This window comes from Sceloporus occidentalis, unplaced genomic scaffold, assembly GCF_023333645.1.
Source record: "Sceloporus occidentalis isolate IW3139 unplaced genomic scaffold, rSceOcc1.0.p SCAF_27, whole genome shotgun sequence".
NCBI classification, from domain to species: Eukaryota; Metazoa; Chordata; class Lepidosauria; order Squamata; family Phrynosomatidae; genus Sceloporus; species Sceloporus occidentalis.
The window spans coordinates 1,745,131-1,765,510 of record NW_028317007.1 but is presented as its reverse complement, the minus strand read 5'-3'; the positions used below and the strand labels follow the sequence as shown (position 1 = coordinate 1,765,510).

Sequence of the window (20,380 nt, the reverse complement as noted above, 5' to 3'; positions counted from 1 at the left end):
CATTTATATTGCATATTTGCATAGATAGCTATTCACGAATAACAATTTATACCCAAGTTTAAAATAACAATTTCTTACCCAAGTTTAAAAGTGTCTCAATTATCAAAGCATTTAACTACACAGTCCACTACCGAGAACTGAATACCAAAACATTTTTAAAAATGTATTTCTTTTAAAAATATTTTTATTGATAATATATATATATATATTAACCTCAGATTAGTCCCTCTCAAAAAAAGTAATAACATTATAGATCATAAATAGGTAAAGTCCTTGATTAGGCAAGTAACTATAACTATCTGAAACACACATATTATATATTTTAAATAGTTATTTGTATCCCCTCCCACTCAAAAAAAACCACAAAATACTGTTGCTAGTCCTTACCTTCAATTGAGAAACTTCCCATCTTGGACTCTAGAAAGTCAAAGAGAGTACTCGGAGCTGAAGGTTTAGCACTAGCCAATTCATCATTCACTTCTGTACGCGTCCTTCCTCGACCTTTCCCTTTACCTGTCAGAGGAGGCTAAGTTAAGTACTGGTTGAAATATATTACAGATTACTTTTTTGCTACATACTCTACCCATGATGAAATTTATCACGAATAAGCCTAAATGATTACAGTACGGCCATTTGCGTACCTTTATTTCCTTCATGTCCTGTTTGACTATGTAACTTTATGAAAGGTAAAGGAACGGACAGGTGGGAAAGAGTATAACCTTTCCAGAAGCTTAGCTATGGAGTAAAGGAAAGGAACTGATAATACTACTTATATGTATATATGTTGATTCAATCGTAGTTAAGATCCTGTGAGGAGGTACATCTCACTTACCGAATGCTTCCATCCAGGCAGTATAAAGAAAAATGACATAACTACATGATTCCCGAAGATACAGCAGTAATGTGGCCTCAAGCCACAAGTGGTCTAAGGCAGTCTTGCAGCTTGGTATTTATTGTACTAGCAGAACACCAGATACTTCTAACAGCTAAAATCTCATTGTTTGTACTACTATTATTGGTAAATGCATCTAGCACATCCCTGCTATGGTTAGTAGCCAAGAAATCTACAACCCACATTTGCAGGTGTGGGCAGAGGGTAGAAGGGACTTGAACAGTGGAGGAGTGGGACAGGGATCTCAACATATGTAGGGTAACGATTGCCAAGAGCCAGCTTACTCCTGGTAGCAAAACTGTTAGGTAAGGAAGAAACCATAAAATGGATAAGCAAGGTGTTGGGTGGAATTTTAGGGCTAAACTTCATTAAATGATAGTATATAAAAGCTACAGTAATGTTCCCTACAGAACTCATCCATCTTAATAGAGTTCTCTTTGAATTTACCTCTCATTGGAGGTCCCTGCACAGGTAGTGCTTTGCTGCCAGTTAGAAGAAAATTTAAGGCAGCCTCCAAGTTGTTGCTATAGTCCATAAGCGCCTGTCTGGCCGCATCCTTACTGAATCCCATTTCTGTGATGTGTCTTAGAGCCTTTTCATCAACCTGTAATAAAATATACAAATGTATTCAAAGGAGTGTCATAAAATCAAGTTCATGACTTCCACCCTCCCAGAATATTTTATTAGCGCTTTACTTATACTACATCCGGGGCGTCCAACATGCGGCCCGCGGGCCAAATGCGGCCCGCAAGACCTCGAGGTGCGGCCCGCGTAAGATCGGCAGCCAAGGCTGCACCTCGAGCCCTGCTACTTACTTGTGGGAGGGTCTTCTGTACTGCATAGAGGAAGCGGAACCTAGCAGAGTTCACGTGACATCACATGACTCTGCTCCAGTCCTGCTTCCTCTATGCAGTACCAGAGAACGCAGAGGGAGGCCGCGCCCTCTGCTGAAGTCTGTGAGCGGCATGGAGGAGCTGCAGTGCAGGTAAGGGGGTGGGGAGGGTGTTTGAATGAGTATGCGTGATTGAGGGAATTAATCTGTGAATGAATGAGTATATGAAAGAATGAGTGTGTGTGTGTGAGATAGCATGGATGTGTAAGTGCTGGAACCTAAGCATGATGGGACTGTGATTGCTGTTAGCAATCACACTCCTATCATGCCAAGTCAGCCAGTACATACTGAAACCTAGCTAGCTGCCCCCCTTGTGTATTGATGCTGCCAGCAGTATGGGGTCTACACATCACTTACAGCCACCCTGTACCAGCATGTACTGGCTGACTTGGCATGATAGAAGTGTGATTGCTAACAGCAAGCACAGTCCCATCATGCCTAGGTACCAGCATTTACTGGTTGCCTGGGTATGATAGGAGTGTGATTGCTGTTAGCAATCACACTCCTATCATGCCAAGTCATATTGCTAATTTTTCTGTCCAATTGTGGTGTGTTTCCTACTTTTATTAAAAATGTGAGTTTTTATTATTATTTATAAAGGTGGGGGTCATTTTTGGTTTTGGCTAAGTGAACTGTGAATGTTTTGGTCCAGAATTTTCATTTTGGTGCATCCCTAGAATAAATAGAAGTATTTCATTTTTAATTATCCTGAATTTGTAGTCACAAACCTTTCTAGGCCCAGAAATCAGTGAGAGGAAAAGTAAAGGTTTTGTGTCATTTACTTAATTTTAATCTGCATATTTTATTAAAGGCCATATTTTCTCACAGTGAAAAATGAGTGCGGCCCTCGCACATATACAATTCTGATGAAGTGGCCCACTGCAGAAAAAACTTGGACACCCCTGTACTACATTATTAACATATTAGAAACACATTCTTAGATGTTCACAGAATTTCCCAATGTATAAGCCTAAATCCCCAGCAAACATGACCATTTATTTAATCTGAGGTTGCTCTGATTAGGTATAAAAGCTTTGGATGAAAGAAGAGAGCCTCAGAAGAACACAACATCCATATGAAACTGCATTTGGAATTATCCAAAGAACTGCAAATGTTGCTTCTGCAAAGATATGTAGAAAGTTACTCTTTTATTCTCCCTCATTGGAAATGCCTTACATTAATCTGTAAAGGCTAACAAAAAACAAATGGAAAGATTCACTGCTGCTGCAATAAATTTGCACATTAAATGTGAAATGGTATATTGACGTTACAGCATTGCACTGCATTTCTGTTAACCAATATTGTGTATTTACTTGGACTATAGCAATGTAGTTAAACTGGGTGCGTTCAGATTTTCAAAATACATCAATCTAGGAGCAGAAAGTTTTTTGTTTTTTTTAAATCGTAAGGATTCAGTTTTATATACTCAAAGAAAACAGTGACAAAAATATTACACTCCAAAAAGTCACCATCTCTGAAGATTCATTAGGTTGTGCACAAGCTTTGTGAGATTGTATACTTATATTTGACATCTCTAGCAAAAGGTCCTTACAACATCAATTTCAATCAATTAGTGAATATTCAACGTGTGCCAAAGCAAAGCTACACCTCTGTACTTCTGAATATATAAGAAAATTAAAACTTAATGTGATTTAAGTAGAAAAACGATTTTGGTGATGAATTCTTCAATGCATTCTAAATGTAAATTAATATACAAAGGGAAGACTATGTGAAAAGCATAAAGCTTATCAGAAAAGATCACTTATTACAAATGTTCAGAGCAGATAACACATCTTCTTCGCTAAGCTCCAAAAGTGTATTGCAAAAATGCTAGAAAAAATACTATATTTGTGTGTAATGGAAAATATTATAATTGTGTATAACGGAAAGCATTTTATCAGTGATTGCACGTTATTAAATGCTTGGTTTGGCAGATGAACCTTACCAGCTCACGATACAGTCCTTCAGACTTCCCTTCACTTCTTATTATCTTTTCTTTTTGGAAAGTTTCCCTGTTCCGGCTCCCTCCAGCCCCTGCATTGAGATTGCTTCCAGCGTTACCACCTCCTCCGAATGTCTTCGTCTGGAGATAAGAGAAGCTGCATTAAAGTAAACAGCTCCATTTTAAACTCATCCTAAATATTAAGCCATTATGTACAATAGGCAATAAATCCAAGAAAGCTGCATTTTTTATTAAAGAGCTGAACTGATAAACCGTTACATTTCCATAAACTGGATTACAGGATTTGTGGTTTGTCTCAGCAATTGAAAAAGTAAAAAAAAAATTAAAAAAAATATAAACATATATACACACACACATTATATAATGGTTTATCAGCTACTCTGAGTTGAAAATTAACAATAAACTTAAATGGGAAATTATATGGCAGGTTATAAAGTAACATGAATGTTAAACTGGTCTGGTTCCAGAACAATCTTCTACCGAGTCCAAATTTCCACAGCTTCCTGTGGCACTTAGCATTCAGCAACATTCAACGTTGCCAGCAAACGGGATGATGTTCTCAAAAAGCTTTGCTTTTAGCATTCTAATGAGAACATTTTTGCAAGTAACGGGGTTTATTTTTAGAAAGCATGGCGCTTTGTTCTTTCGCAGTGTAGCAAGCGAACTGCTGTATTAAGACATAAACCTACGGGCCTTTGTTTATGTGGTGCATGTCAAAAGGATCCTAATTGACATTGTAGACTGAATGTGGACTTCTCAACACTGCCCAGTGGTGGTATGTTAAGCAAAGGGTACAGGAGTAAAGCAACGCAAGTAGTAAATATGAGATCAGATTTGGGTAACTTGATGTGTACACCATGTAGCATATTAGATGGTTGAAATGTGTATAATGCCACATGGTTTTAAGCCTGTCTGTATGGAAAGGTATGAACGCTGATTTTCAAAGCAGTTCTAAAGCTAGGTTTAGTTAACATATGCTGTATTGAATGTATTAGGTAGAGTTACCACTTTTCCCTTACCAAGTGTTTATTTGGAGCACTTAAATGTCTGTAGGTGTGCAGTCCCCTGCCTTTTATTGTCAATGGCAAACACAAAGCCACCTTATGTTTCCTTACACTTCATGTTGTTTATGTACATGCCATGCCTTGGGCCCAGATAACATCTTGGTACTGACACATTGCTCAGAGGCCAGGCGCCACACAGCATAGCATTAAGGTGAGACCTGTCTGTAGCTGATGGGAAGACCTTTTAGTCGACACCAGGGAAATTAGTAAGCGTTATTTAAAGTAAACTTAAAGTGAAACAGCCGTCAAGGTACCGATTCGTTATAAGCCATCTAATGCATACAACTTAATAAACATCATAAATAATGAATTACAAGTAAAGATGGTCTCAAACCTCTTTGCTTCTCGCAACTTCAGCAATAGCAGCAGTCCTTTGTTTTTCAAACTCATCATTCTCCGCAGCTGTTTTTGTTGCGCTTGAAACTTGCAGAGTCTTTCGGCTATCAAGTTCCTTGCTGTCTACTGAAGTAACAGTTACACGTTGCTGGAAAAGACAAAGCATGGCTACATCAGTGATGCAGGATCAGTTCCTCTGGGTTCATTTTCCAAACCTATTTCTCAATCAGTCATGACAGAAGGGCAACAGAGCATTGAAATAAAGTTTTATTAAACAAAATTATTTTTACAACTTTGGATAAGGCTGTCATTGCTTTATGAATGTACACAATATATGTTTAACTTTAGAAGAGTTAAGTCATTACAAGACAATGGATAAAACCTACAATTCCATTGATTTGCATTAGTGCAGCAAGCATCAACCAAGCAGATGATGATCAATGCCCAGATAATTTGTCTAAAGAGCAAAAACAATAGCATCTGAATTAATTCTTGTATTCTCTGAGCCATCGGGGCAGATAAAGATCAGCTCTAGAACAAGAAAAGGTGTATTTATCAAAGTAGGGCTGCAACGAACGATTATTTTCATAATCGATTAGTTGGCCGATAATTTTTTCGATTAATCGAATTAAAAAAAATGTAAATTTTTCATTTATTTAAAATAATTTAACAAATGATGTTAACTATAAACAGCAGAATAAAAAAAAACTTTGATAAAATGCATTTCTTGTCTTTATTTCCCAACCAGCCCCCCCCCCCATTTATGCACATTTGAGCTTGCCACGCTGCCTCCCAGACATGCCACTCCACTATACCCCCAGATATGCCACTGTGGCCCCAGATATGCCACTGTGGCCCCAGATATGCCTTATACACCCTGATACACCACTCCGTCCTCCCCAGACATACCACACTGCCCTCCCCACATATGCCTTATATACCGTATATGCCTTATACCCCCAGATATGTCTCTCCGTCCTCCCCAGATATGCCTTATACCCCCCAGATATCTTAGTCCCCTCACAGACCCGTTCACAGCACACTGACACCATACTTATAAATAAGTACTGGGTTAATCTTCACTGCCCCCAGGATTTATATTCCCCTTAGTTTGCCCCCTTTATCTCTAACTGCACCTTAAGTTAACTTTATTAAATTAACCCTCAGTCCTCATCATTAAATTAACCCTAAACACCCCATTAACCATAACTACCCCTAAATTAACCCTAATACCCCATCAATCACAACTGCCCCTAAATTAACCCTAAACACCCCATTAACCACAGCATTCCCTAAATTAACCCTAAAGACCCCATCAAACACAGCATCCCCTAAAGACCCCATCAACCACAACTGCCCCTAAATTAACCCTAAACACCCCATTAACCATAACTTCCCCTAAATTAACCTCCACCTCCCCTAACTTTCAGCAGCCCAAATATTAATTTTATACTTACAGTTAGATGAGTGTCACAGCCATGTGGTTCTGGGAGAAGGAAGGGGGCGGGGCCAGTTGTCACAGTGATTACAGGGAGGGACTGGTAAGTAGGAGCTGCTGCTGTGAGTCACGGAAATGGATTATATAATGAGGGATATTTTTCAGAGCGTTTGCGCTGAAAAAACCCTCATTTTATAATCGATAAAAATTCATTGGCAACGATTTTCATTATCGATTAGTTGTTGCAGCCCTGTATTAAAGTGTATAATTCAGCAGGTGGCACAGCACATTTAACAGAAACATTCCCCATGTTCTCTTCCAAGTTCCATAAGTCAAAAGTTAAATTAACATACCTGTCCAAAAGGCACAAATGGTGGTGGTCCTCCTTCTGTTCCAATATTGCTTCTACTGTGCTTCAACAAACTCTGGTAAATGGGAAAATATTCATTTTAAAAGCTGAAATTCACCAGTTAGTCATGGTTCTAAGGTAGACCTCATTCCAATGAGAATTTGGATTAGGAAGTGAAATAGCCGTCTCTGTTTTGGGACTCCTAACAACTTGACAATTTAGTTATGAAAGCTTTACGCATATAATGTCAAGGTTCTAATGTAGTGCTATCAACATGGAAACCAACTTTATAGTCCTACTTTTAAAAGTATGTTCCAAAATTGAACTTTAGACCCCTTCTTGGCTGTAAACGACTACTGGAAATTCTGAAATACTCAGAGCAAGGTTTAAAGCTTTTATGAAAACAAAAGCAGTATGCCACACATTGCCTTTATATACATTTCCCCACTCTCTCTCCTTTGAAAATCGATTCAAAAACAGGCAGACAATAATGAAAAATCACAAATGTTTGTGAACCTCCACCACTTAACACCAAGGTCAACGTCCACACAATTACACTTGTATATTACTGTGCTGAGCCTTTCAAACCTCAATGGGGCCAGTTAAGATAAGTTATAGCTCTTCCACTGTTCGTTCTCTACAACATGACAATCTAAGCACAAATACACACATTTCCATATATATATACACACACACACACACAGTACACACACAGAAAAGAACAAGTGCTTCACATCAAGGCTAAAAGTAAGTGTTACGAGTATAAATTCTTGCACATGCCTCTCAGAAGTCAATTAGAATTACCAGTTTCTGCACCTAACTGTGAATCATTACAGTTAATTGACAATTTGCTTGTCTCAGACGCACTGACTGCGTAGCCATGTTCCACTTGACGTGAATATTTTTTACATTTGGCTAACTGTGAACATTAATGCTTCAGTAAATCAATATATTTTGTAATTCAACTGGTTCAAATATGGCACAAATTGGTGGAACTGTCCTACTATAACAGGTTTTATCATAATAAAATTCATTTAAAATAGTTACCTATGGGTAGTTATAATAGACATGGGTGTAAAGATGTTCCTAAGGATCTCCAGACTCCCTATGCTCTGCAGGGTGTGTCTGAGTGAAAGAGATGAGCGTCCCGATGGTGTCTCTTTTACATTGGTAGCATATTTCCCATGCTAAGCCAGCTGGACAGGCTTTGTGCCGAACAGACGCCAGTGGGGTTCAATCATCAACACTGCTGCTAGGACAAACGAGCGCCACAACGACTGTGCACGCGTGTACAGAACATACTGTAGGAGGCACGCTACAGCCATGAGAAAACACACTCAGAATTACGAAATGAAACACTGCATATGTAGATGGGCATAGTGGTGAATGATGGCCATTTGCGATGCTCCGAGAAAAAATAAAATCTGGCCCTTGCCGCCCCTTTAACAGGAAGGAAAGATCATGCAAATCCTCAGAACAGGAAGTGAAGATGTCTATTCTCATAAAACACATAGTAGCCGGTTTTGCACACATACGTTACTTTGTTAATAGTGTTTATATACTAAACTCTAAACAAATGTCCAACAGAGTTTGTGACAGATCTGCGTTAATTCCCCAATGGGGTTTCTTTCCCTCATACATCAGTACTAGAGTTGACATTTGCTGTATGACAATTACAAAATATTAACTTCACGTATACAAAGATCAAAAATGATGCATGCCATGCAGTATCTTCCGCACGTTCACATTTCACATCACAATTTTACTTTCATATCTCAAACTAAGTTTTATGTCAATAAACCTCAGGGCTAAGCACTAATTAGAACTAATTTAGGGAACATAGATTTAGACATACTTAAGTTTTGGCTGACATTCATTGGACATTCAGGGAAAAGTCTAGCAAGAGCAGTGGAAGATTAGAGAAAGGCAGATGAAATGTGGATAAAAGCATCCAAAGAAAGACACTGTCGGGTGAAGCTAGCAAGAAACCAGGCTGCAGAGAGTAAGACGGGACTGTATACACCCAGGTTAGACGTTATGAGCATGAGCACAATGTTGAACATCCCTATAACTAGGTTAGATGCAGAGATAGTATAGCAAAGACATGGATACACCATGTACCTTAGACTCAGCCCTTGATGTGAGCATGACATTTTGAAGGTAGATGAAAACACTATGTTATGGAAATAAAGCAAAAGCTATTGAACCTAAGATTTTATATCGGTGCCCATTTGTTTGCCCAGGGTACGCCAAATCTAAATAAGAAAGCTGACCAAATTACACCAGACAGAAGATTAAAAAAAACATCTACTGGATCTTGTGATGAATGTGGGATGGAGGAATAAAGGCCACATAAACATAGAAAAATCTGTTTTATTTACCCTTTCAAACATGGAGCTATATTCTATTTCTACTCCCGATTTGGCTAATTTGTTATGTTATTTTCACACATGCTTAAACTAAAGAGCTCTAAATTAGTTTGCCTCTGCAGTTTTCAATGTGTCTTAGCCTTAAATTGAAGCACATTTGACCTGAGTCATGTTGCTATTTGTAAAACTTTACAGATGATGAAGTGGGTCAAAATAATGTTATGTAAACACGCTGACAGATTACTGCTACATGATAGATTTGTTTGTAGCTACATGGAGTTTAAAAAAAAATACGTTTGAACCTAGAGAGCTATAGAAGACATCATTTTTAAAGTATGATTACATCATATAAATAAACCAGATGATTTAACCGAGTGTGTGTGTGTGGAGTTTTTATGAGTAATGATTATTCTCATCATCATCATTCTGGCTGAGGGTCATGCAAGTTGTAGCTCTCGAGAGCGTATATGCCATGTTATTAAGAATAAAGTAAAGAAACTTGTATGTGTGTTTTATTTATTTATGCCGAGAGGGGCTATTGCAGTTGTGGGACTCATTAGGACCTAACCTAGTGAGGGAGCTTGGCAAGTCCCCCCTGCAAAAAGGTATGCCCTACAACAGTGCGAGTTGGGGGAGAAGGTAAACACATTTTGTCAAGTTTAAGACTTCTACCTTATTTTGCCTGAACGTGGTAAAATTCCGTATTAACTCCAGAGACAAAGGGATTTATACATAAATCAATGTTACCTAAGCTAAATTGTTATAACCCAGAATGTCTGTGTTCACTAGAAAGGCATTCAACCTCTTTAGCGTATTATTTGACATTGCCAGCACACGCCACACTATAATTGCCCAGACTGTAAAACAAGAAACGTAATTCGCTCTAAAATTACAAGATGCGCCTGTGTTGTCTGTTCAATGTTCTATAAATGGGGGGAAAAAAACACCTTTATATTGTTCTTTAATATACTTGTATACGGTGATCATATCCCAATGTAGCCATCTTGTCTCCAAAGTAGACCAGCCCATCCCAGGGTGACATTGTCCTTTCCCTTAATTAGTGCCATGTTTTTGTGATTGCATATTTAATGTGTGGTCTTACCAATGAATATAGATAGATAGATGTATTACATTCTCACCCCATACACTCATTCCACTCTTAACACAAGATAATGTTTGCTTCTGCAGCAAGTACTCGAGACTGCGGATTGCTTTTTTAAAAAAGTGAAAAACAAATTTGTGTGCCAGTCGGTACTTTGTGAATTTATACCTTAGTGAAGACTTCAACTATGTTTTCTAGTATGGGAAAATAATTAAATGCCATAAGAGAATCTCCTCTAAAGTCTAAAAACATGAAGACTAAAATACAAGAACAGAATACAAATACGATTCAAGGTGCATTTACTGATGTTAAGAAAGCCTTTACACCTATTAAACTATCCTTTTGTCATTAACATTAATGAAGTACAAAAACAGATCTGATTAAATATTTTGTAGGGCATAAAGAACTAATACGAAGCATTATCTACTTGTAAAAGGATTATTCAGCAGAAGACAGAACGGCATCTCAAAGCACAAACTTACTTGCTTTCAATAATCCTTATGTCTCTATAGTCCGTTTTGAACAAAACATTCTAGAATATACAGTAATACAATCATTTTCAATACATTGTTTAGCAATTTATGCCAAAATTAAAACAAATCTGAGGTGTTATGAACACATTTTAGCACCTGTCTACATAAAAATCACTGAAGAAAAGTCTGCCGCAGGGTGCCAATTGTAGTTACAAGGAATAATTACAGTAATACAGTAGTACAATGGCACGGCGGAGGAGAAACACACACACAAATATGCATAACCTCCAACCATGAATACTGGTATGCGATCTGGTTATTAATGTATGCAAAGAAACCTGTTACGACATAAAATGTACCTTTTTCATCATTTTAGAGGAATTTCTTGTAAATATACCCATTAAGCAGGGCTAAGCTGTTTACTCTACCACTGAAAGGTATACAGATGCATAAAGGTGCAGACTCTGGATGGAGAGTGATCTGTGGTCCAGCCATCAATCAGAACTTACATAACAAATTTAACAGAGAATTAAAGGAGTGTTATTACTGTGCAGTAGGAGAATGCATATTCACAAAGAAACCATAAGCATAATAAGAACAGTGCATATATTAACAGATGGTATAGCCAGAAACAGGCTCATTATGGTCATAACTATGTAGATTATTGAAAAAAAATTGCCTTTATAAACAAAGATTTTTGTAAGCCTTCAAATTGCCAAACAAGATCCCAATATGTATCCCCATTTAAAGTGTTGCTATACCGTAATACATTCCAGGGAGTAAGGGGTATTATAGATGGCTGCACATCAAGAGATTGTGTTGCCTGGTTGTAACAGGAAGCCAGCAGAGATATAACTAAGAAACCTTAAAGACTTATAAATAAAACTCTTCAGATCAAGCCAGACAGAGAAGGTCATCTATCAAAGAATTATTTTGCTACACGTTGCAAGAAGAAAAAAAAAAAGTGGAAGACATGAACATGGCAGACGTCACAGTACGTGAAGACTGAGGACCCAGGATGGCCTGGTCTAACTTCAGAGCTAGAGGCCCAGGGACAAATCACAGCTTTCATGAAGCTCACGGTCTAACAGAATGGAGACTCAAATGGATGGGACCTATTGTCAAAAAAAATGACATTATTATAGGTGAACTAACAGAAAGATGCAAGAATATCAACCAACTGTGAACAGCCAAAAAGAAAAGCTAAAAATCATTTTCTAGATATCGATATGAAGCATCTTTCCTTCATAGCCAGAAGCCGTTTCTCTTTTTTCTTTATCATAACAGAGTTTACTTTGAATATTATTGCAAATCCATGGACCCCCTTACTTTCTTACTCATTAAACTGTTTTGAATTTTAAGACTTTTAAAAGATTCTACCTTCATGTGTGTAGAACAAGCCAGCAGATCTTAAATACTGTTGTGAAGTTTATTACAACTAAATTACTTTATGAAGAAAACGGAAAACACTATAATGCTTTGGCAATAACCGATTATGTGATGATGAAATACGCTGCTATTTATCTCTGCAAATTATATATACCCCACTGATTTAATTGGGCTTGGTTAAAGTCTGCTTTCTTTTGTGGTTAACTACTATAGGTCAATATGCTTCTAAACTGCATTTCTCCCAAACTACAGTTTCAAAATGTTCGGCGTTTGATAAGGACACTAAAAGCCAAAGAATTTTAAATATGGTTTATAAAGTAAAATACTGACTTATGTACGGATGACAAACAAGGAAAAAAAGAAACCAACTCGTCATTAAGACGTTTTCCGATTTTTTAGATAAAAAAAAAAAATAAAACCGTTTGCTTCTGTGAAGTATCACTTTGCCTAGAGTAAATGGCTTTTGTTAGTTCTTCTTCACTTGGAGTAAATAGACAAACACTGTTATGGGGAATAATGGATGTATACTTCCAAAAGGAAGTTCATTCTCTGCCTGGAAGAGTCAATTTAAGAACGCGACCAGCAACAAGAATTCAAAGTGATTTGTGTTAACCTTACCCTCTGCAGCTCCCACTTCTCTATAAGGTGTTCCACTTCACCTCCAAGCGTGACAGTGTTAGTGTCATCCAAAAGCAAGCATCCATTTTTCACTTCAACAGTTCCTAATAGCTTTATTTTGGTGCCAGGTGGAGTGTTCAAGCTAGGAGGGAAGAACAAAGACACGCGATTCAATTAAAGTGTTAGCTTTTCTGGATATGCTGCCAAGAAAGGCCATAATGAATTCAAATTTTCTCTCAAATGCAAACAAACACATCTAAAGAGTGAATGACTGATAAACAGAGGAGTTTCCACAGCGACTAAGTAAAGAAACCCTATCATGTACATTTTTAATCTTGTTTTTTTTGTTGTTTAATCAGCAAAGCAGACCTCGCTAATTTGGGGTATTCATCAGCGATCTGTGCGCAAGCACATTGGGAACAATGACAAGGTCAATGAAATTATGAAGTATAGAACATATGGCATAACCCAAATGTCTTGTTAGAATCATGCCAAATAAAATGCTGACCAAGTAATTAAGCCTTCATTTTGAACTTCGATTTCTGTAAAAGACCTTAAAATTCTAGTTTTTCTCCAGTTTGACATTTTCCTAAGCGAATTAGAATTATTACAAGTTACACCAAGTAGTTTTGTGTAAAGCTTATTCTATGTAATTCATTTGCACCCCGCCCCCCCCCCCCCCACACCACCTTGTTTGTGCATGGGAAGAAATGTTAGGTAGATGTGAAGACAGGAAATGAAAGGAGACTGAATCGACAAAACTCAAGGATAGGACAAAAGGAGAAAGTCAGTTTCTTATTCAATTTACATATACATTAGCCTAAAATATGTTTTCAGACCTGAACAGGGGTCAGTGCACACACAACTTCGTATTGTTACATTATTTAAGGAGATGTCTAAGCTGTCTGACTGCAAAGTGCCAGTCACATTTCCCATACATGGAAGCACACTGAGCCCTCGTTGAGCACAAGCAGGAAAAATAAAGAAAATGTTTTTGTGGTTTTTTTTTTTCCTCATGTTTGTACCTTTATATGTGATGTGATGCACTGGTTTCCATAAACTAACCATTAAACTTGTACAAATGAACCAAAAATGATACGGACCAAGTTTTCTTGCATTTTGGGCCGTTTATTTTCATACAACGAATTTTGGTTAATTCCCTTTCAGTATAGAGAAAAAACAAAATTAATTGGACGTTCACCCTCACTCCATCACTCTCTCATAAATTCTCATACTCTCTATATCAAGTGTCTCCACAGTTCCGCTTCTTGTTTTGAGCTTCTTTTTCTTCTTGTTCTCCACTTAATTCTTCAATGATTTTCTAGTTCTACAGGTAATCTGCTGCATTACCTTGGCCTCCAGGAGGAATTATGCATCAAGGCAGAGCCTTGGGGAGGTTGCCCATATATGATATCAAAGTGCTCCAGGGGCCAGGGTAATGCCGCTGATTACGGGGAGAAGTGGATCACTGGCACAAGTTATACTGGATCAGCAAGGTATCTCCCAGGCAGAAAGACAGACAGGGGTCTCCAGGTGTTTTGTGCAAGCTCTTTTGAGGAAGCACAAAGAAACAGGCAATGTTAAAGACTGCATGACACAGTGGTCGGCCAAGAAACCTAAGTGCAGCAGATGAAATACACATCATGCTTACTTCCCTTCACAAACTAAAAATGTTCAGCAGTGCTAGCAGCTCAGTATTTGCAGAAAACATTGGTATCTGGGTACACCCATCCACTGTCCAGAGAAGTCTGGTCAGAAGTGGTCTTCACGGGAGACTTACTGCCAAAAAGACATACAGCGGATGTGGAAATAAGACCAAACGACAAAACTATTGACGAAAATACAGGAACTGGGGTGCAGAAGAATGGTCAACAAACTGTCCAACGGCACTCCAAGATAAAAATTATACATTAAATAAAATCATAAATTCACGTTTATTAAAGTCCTTAGTACTTCATAGTTAAAAACATGGCAGAGCCATGGAAGAGCCATTCGCCTTTGATTTATGCACTTTATATTCAAGCTTTTTTTTTTACACTATGAAGGACTAAAGATCTTAATAAAAGTGGGTTTATAAATTTTCTTTGGACTATATTTCTCAGGATCTTGAGTCCCATTGGACAATTTGTTGGCTGTACAGTCGTGGACAAAAGTTTTGAGAATGACACAAGTATTGGTCTTCACAAAGTTTGCTGCTTCAGTGTTCATAAGGGTCAAAGACTTTTATTCATAATTATATTATGTTTTTGTAAAGAGTCAATACATGCAGTGCTCACCCTTCTTTTTCAAGACCTCTGCAATCTGTCCTGGCATGCTGTCAAATAATTTCTGGGGCACATCCTGACTGTTGGCAGACGATTCTTGCATAATCGACGCTAAGAGTTTGTCAGAATTTGTGTGTGTGTGGGGGTGTCCACCCGCCTCTTGAGGATTGACCACAAGTTCTCAATGGGATTAAGGTCTGGGGAGTTTCCTGGCCATGGACCCAAAATTTTGATGTATGTGTTCCCAGAGCCACTTAGTTATCACTTTTGCCTTATGGTAAGGTGCTTCATCATGCATGAAAAGGCAATGTTCATCACCAAACTGTTTTTGGATGGTTGGGTGAAGTTGCTCCTGAAGGATGTGTTGATACCATTCTTTATTCATGTCTGTGTTCTTAGGCAAGATTGTGAGTGAACCCACCCACTTGGCTGAGAAGTAACCCCACACATGAATGGTCTCAGGATGCTTTACTGTTGGCATGACACAGGACTGATGGTAGTGCTCACCTTGTCTTCTCTGGATAAGCTTTTTTCCAGATGCCCCAAACAATCAGAAAGGGGATTCATCAGAGAAAATGACTGTACCCCAGTCCTCAGCAGTCCAATCCCTGTACCTTATGCAGAATATCAGTCTGTCCTTGATGTTTTTCCTGGAGAGAAGTGGCTTCGTTGCTGCCCTTATTGGACAGCAGGCCATCCTCCAAAAGTCTTCGCCTCACTGTGCGCGCAGATGCACTCACACCTGCCTGCTGCCATTTCTGAGCAAGCTCTGCACTGGTGGTGCCCCGATCCCTCAGTTCAATAAACTTTAGGAGATGGTCCTGGCACTTGCTGGACATTCTTGGGCGCTTTGACGCATTCTTCACAACAATTGAACCTCTTTCCTTGAAGTTCTTGATGATCCGATAAATGGTTGATTTAGGTGCAATCTTACTAGCAGCAATATCCTGTGAAGCCCTTTTTTGTGCAAAGCAATAATGACAACACGTGTTTCGTTCCAGGTAATCGTAGGTAACAGAGAAAGAACAATAATTTCAAGCACCACCCTACTTTAAAGCTTCCAGTCTGTTATTCTAACTCAATCCGCATAACAGAGTGATCTCCAGCCTTATCCACACCAACACGCTCACCCGTGTTAACGAGAGAATCACCGACTATGTCAGCAGGGCTGAAATGCTGTGGAGATGTTTTTTGGGGATTAAGTTCATTTTCATGGCAAAGAGGAACTTTGCAATTAATTGCAATTCATCTGATCACTTCATAACATTCTGGAGTATATGCAAATTGCCATCTAAACTGAGGCAGTAGACTTTGTGAAAATTAATATTTCTGTCATTCTCAAAACTATTGGCCACGACTGTATATGCTGGGTCGATCCTCCCTTGATCACAGCTTGAGCTTCCATTGAGAAGCTTATCGATTGTAAAAGATGAATGAGCTGGCAATAAGATTTGTAAGTTTGTAGAAAACTGACTTGAGTCAAAATTTTAAATATTTAGCTGTAGCAGAAGGCAGTTTTACAAGAATGAGTGTTTAGAGGCAAAAGTGGCTATTCCATGCATCCACTACCCCTTCAGTAAGGTAATATTTCCTGATGTTAGTTTTAAAACCTTTACCCCTCAAGCTTAACACTATGTCCTCTTGTTGGGGTTAGTAGTAGTAAACGCTCTTCCTTTTTCATGTTCACTCCCTTTAAGTATTTAACCCCTTCAATCCCAGGGGTTTTTGGTACCTCACCTCCTGGAGCAATTTTGCCATTTTTGCGCTGTGTCGGTTCAGCGACTTTTCTCTTTTCCTGCGAATAGCGTATCCATGTAAACTATATATTGTTTTTTCAAGTAGAGATAGAGCTTTCTTTTGATACCATAGTTGGATGATTAGCTGAAAATTTAGAATGAGAAATTTTCCCTCTGGATCCTAATAAAATTATGTAAAGTGATGGAAAACCCCCTCCAAGTTTATCAATTCAGGTGTCCTGATTTCAGAAATACCTACTTTATATAGATTTTCCATAGTTTCCCAGCACTTCCCTATAAGGTGTCCATTTTTTGTACAATTCTTATAATTATGGCTTAACGGGTCCTCTTAATTTTTTAAAATGTATTATTTAAATGAATAACTGTCCTTTTTCTGTTTCAGCATGGGAGGAGGGTCAGAGACATGGTTTCTCACTCTCCTCCCCGCAATACCAGTGCCTAGCTCATTGTTCACTTTAAGTGAAGATGTAGTTAAATCTTGCATTTTTAGAGTACGTCCATGGGGGATTCTTGGGATGTGTTTTTTTGGACGTACAGGTACGTCCATAGGGGACTGAAGGGGTTAAATATTTCTCTCATACCCCCGTGTCACATCTTTTTTCCAGGCTATGTATGTTAAGATTCTTTAACTGTTCCTGGAAAGTTGTATCCTGTAATCCATGAACCATTTTAGTAGCCCTTCTCTGAACTTTCTCCAAAATATCTATATCCTTACGATCTCCAGTACTGTACACAATACTCCAAGAGAGGTCTCAAAAGTGCTCTGTACAACAGCATGAGCACTTCCTCTCCCTATACAGTCAAGCACTGCTACCATTTCCTGCTGCTCTATTGCGTTGCCTTTAAGTCCTCTGAAATAATTACCCCTAGATCCCTTTCCTCACACGCTGAGGTTAGGACAGTATCACATATCCTATGCTCTGCCCTTGGGTTTTTGTGCCCTAGATGCATTACTTTGCATGTATCCACATTAAATACTGGTTGCCAAAGCCATGTTTCCAGTTTACCTAAATCATTTGCCATATCCCTCCAGGAACAACACTGTTGTAAATGTATGTGTCGTCAGCAAAAAGACATTCCTTATCATCAAGACCTTCTGCAATATCACCAATAAAAATATTAAAGAGAATAGGTCCAAGTACAGATCCCTGAGGTACCCTGCTGGTAACAAGTCCTTGCTCTGAGTATACTCCATTGACTACAACCCTCTGTTGTCGGTCACTCAGCCACTGCCTAATCCATTCACCCAGAGTGTCCCTAGAAGAACTAACGCAGTTTTGAAAGCAAAGGGTGGTCACATTGAATATTAGATTTTTCTACTATTCACTCACTTTGCTTTTTGTTAAATGATAAAAATAAACTATTGAAATGTATTTTTAAAAGCATTCTCCCTATACCTGCCTAAAACTTTAGCATAGTGTGTCTGTGTATATATATATATATATATATATATATATATATATATATATATATTATAGCAAAATAACTAAACAACTGAACTGGCCTCCCAAAAGAAAAAAAGTGTGTCTGAACTGCAGGCAGAACGCTAAGATGATAATGGCGGTTGGGGTCTTGTTCCAGGAAGCAAGGACACAGTGACCTGGCTGGCAAGCAAGCAAAAGGAACTCTCCGGTGGCTAGCTTAAGTAAGAGGCTAAGAAGATTGATTAGTAGCTTGTACTGTGTATTGCTTTGTTAAAAAAGCTATTTTTCCTATCCTTTCATGCTAGCTGTTAACGCTAATATGTACATACTTAATACACACACGTGTGTAATATATATATATATATATATGTGTGTGTGTGTGTGTGTGTTAGTGTATAGATATATATAGATATATATATACATACATACACTTATCATACATATATACTTCACAGATGGATCACATGAAATATGTATATCCTACAGTATGCATATCCTCCATTGTATTTCAACCAAAAGTTTGATACTGAAAAAATTAAAAGGTGACTAAAATGTATTACAGAAACATACATTTCACTCATCCTACCCTTTGTCTCTCCTTTTCCTCTTCCATTCTCTTTTACTCTTCTTCCTTTATTTCTTGTCTCTTCATTCCTGCTTTCTGTCACCTTTCTCGCTTTAGCTGTTCTCTTCTATTGTCTCACTTTCTAGCTCATCTTTTTTTTTCTTTTTTTTGTCTCCCCTCTCTCTACTTTATAAAACCATGGAACAACAATTCAAATATTGTTGAGAAAATGGCCCGGTGCCATTAGGTGATGACCCTAATCGGTATTATATATCACTAAAAGCTGGGTAAGAGTCACAAATTGGAGAGGTAAATAAAGAAGATTGTTTCAGAATCTATACTTATCATTCAAGTCCGTCAAAATAATACCCGTCTTCCACAACTAAAAGTATCAGGGGGCTCTTAGCACGTAAGACTATCACCATAAACATCTTTTAACCTGGGCTTTTTATTTTTGAATAGGTATAATTCAAGGGATTTCATTTCAAGGCCGTTATTTTATTGCAATAAGAAAGCGGAATAATCATGAAGATCAAGGAAAAAAAAGAATAAGTTAAATTAAGCAGTTATAGATTGCTTTCTAGCCCTTTTGCTCATTGGCCATTACAGAACCTTTAACTTTCTATGGCATAGTCAGAGAGAGTCAGGAGATTTTGCCGGAGAGTTGTGGCTTTAACGCTGTCATTGCACCATTCGTTATGAAGGGCCATTACCGCCAAGTTTGTACAGGCAGAAGAGCTTCCGCATATTATACATAATTTGATCCGTAATGAGATTTTCAAGAACCTTCTCCGATTTGACTACACATTATACAGGGCCGACCAAGCTCTTCCTGCAGTAGAAGCTCACTCGAGTTGGCTCTTCATATTGTATTGTGAAGGCCATGAGGGTCTTTGCTCTACCACCATTGATATTCCATCACTTGTTGTTTTTAACTTTTTAAGGTTTGGGAGGGTTTTACTGTGGATTTTATTGGTGGTCACCATTTCCACATTATAAAACTGATTTAATCTTTCAGATTTTAAATGTTGAATTTCATACATGAAAAATCATCAAACAGTAAAAGTCATCCAGGGAAGCACTTTTACCTATAATGGAATCCAGCATATGTAAACGAGGAAAATGTGATAACATTGCCTGTAGAAGTATAGCTTTTGAGTTTTACAGCATGCCTTTTCTGCCGTTCCTGTGCAAGCTCATTAAACTGAAACGTGTTTGGTTTTTTCTTTTTTAGATTGAACATCACCAGCTAAATATCCCTGCAAACCATGGAAAATAAAGAACCGTCATTGTGTTAGCATGCCCCAGCTAAGTATTGGGTAACAGTCCTTTGTCATTGTTAAGAAAACGCTAAGTAGCAAATCAGTTTTATTGTAAGTCCCATAGACCCTGATATTCAGTTACCATTTCATGCTGTTCAAAGAGGTTTAAAATTCCACCATGGGTCAAATCAAGTCACTTTTTTAGTTCTCACGCTGGGAAACA

The 20,380-nt window shown here is 38.1% G+C and overlaps 1 protein-coding gene across 1 annotated transcript in view; it reads right to left on the bottom strand.

Moving 5' to 3' along the window:
• The window catches only part of LOC149299855 (tudor domain-containing protein 3-like), a 67,969-nt gene that overhangs the window by 23,794 nt on the left and 23,795 nt on the right, over positions 1-20,380 (bottom strand). Inside the window, exons 4-9 of the mRNA XM_089485933.1 lie at positions 12,886-13,027; positions 6,939-7,010; positions 5,146-5,295; positions 3,730-3,867; positions 1,340-1,496; positions 388-513 (exon numbers count right to left, since the gene is read on the bottom strand). Coding sequence (XP_089342059.1) covers positions 388-513; positions 1,340-1,496; positions 3,730-3,867; positions 5,146-5,295; positions 6,939-7,010; positions 12,886-13,027 — 785 coding nt within the window. The remainder of the gene's footprint in view (positions 1-387; positions 514-1,339; positions 1,497-3,729; positions 3,868-5,145; positions 5,296-6,938; positions 7,011-12,885; positions 13,028-20,380) is intronic.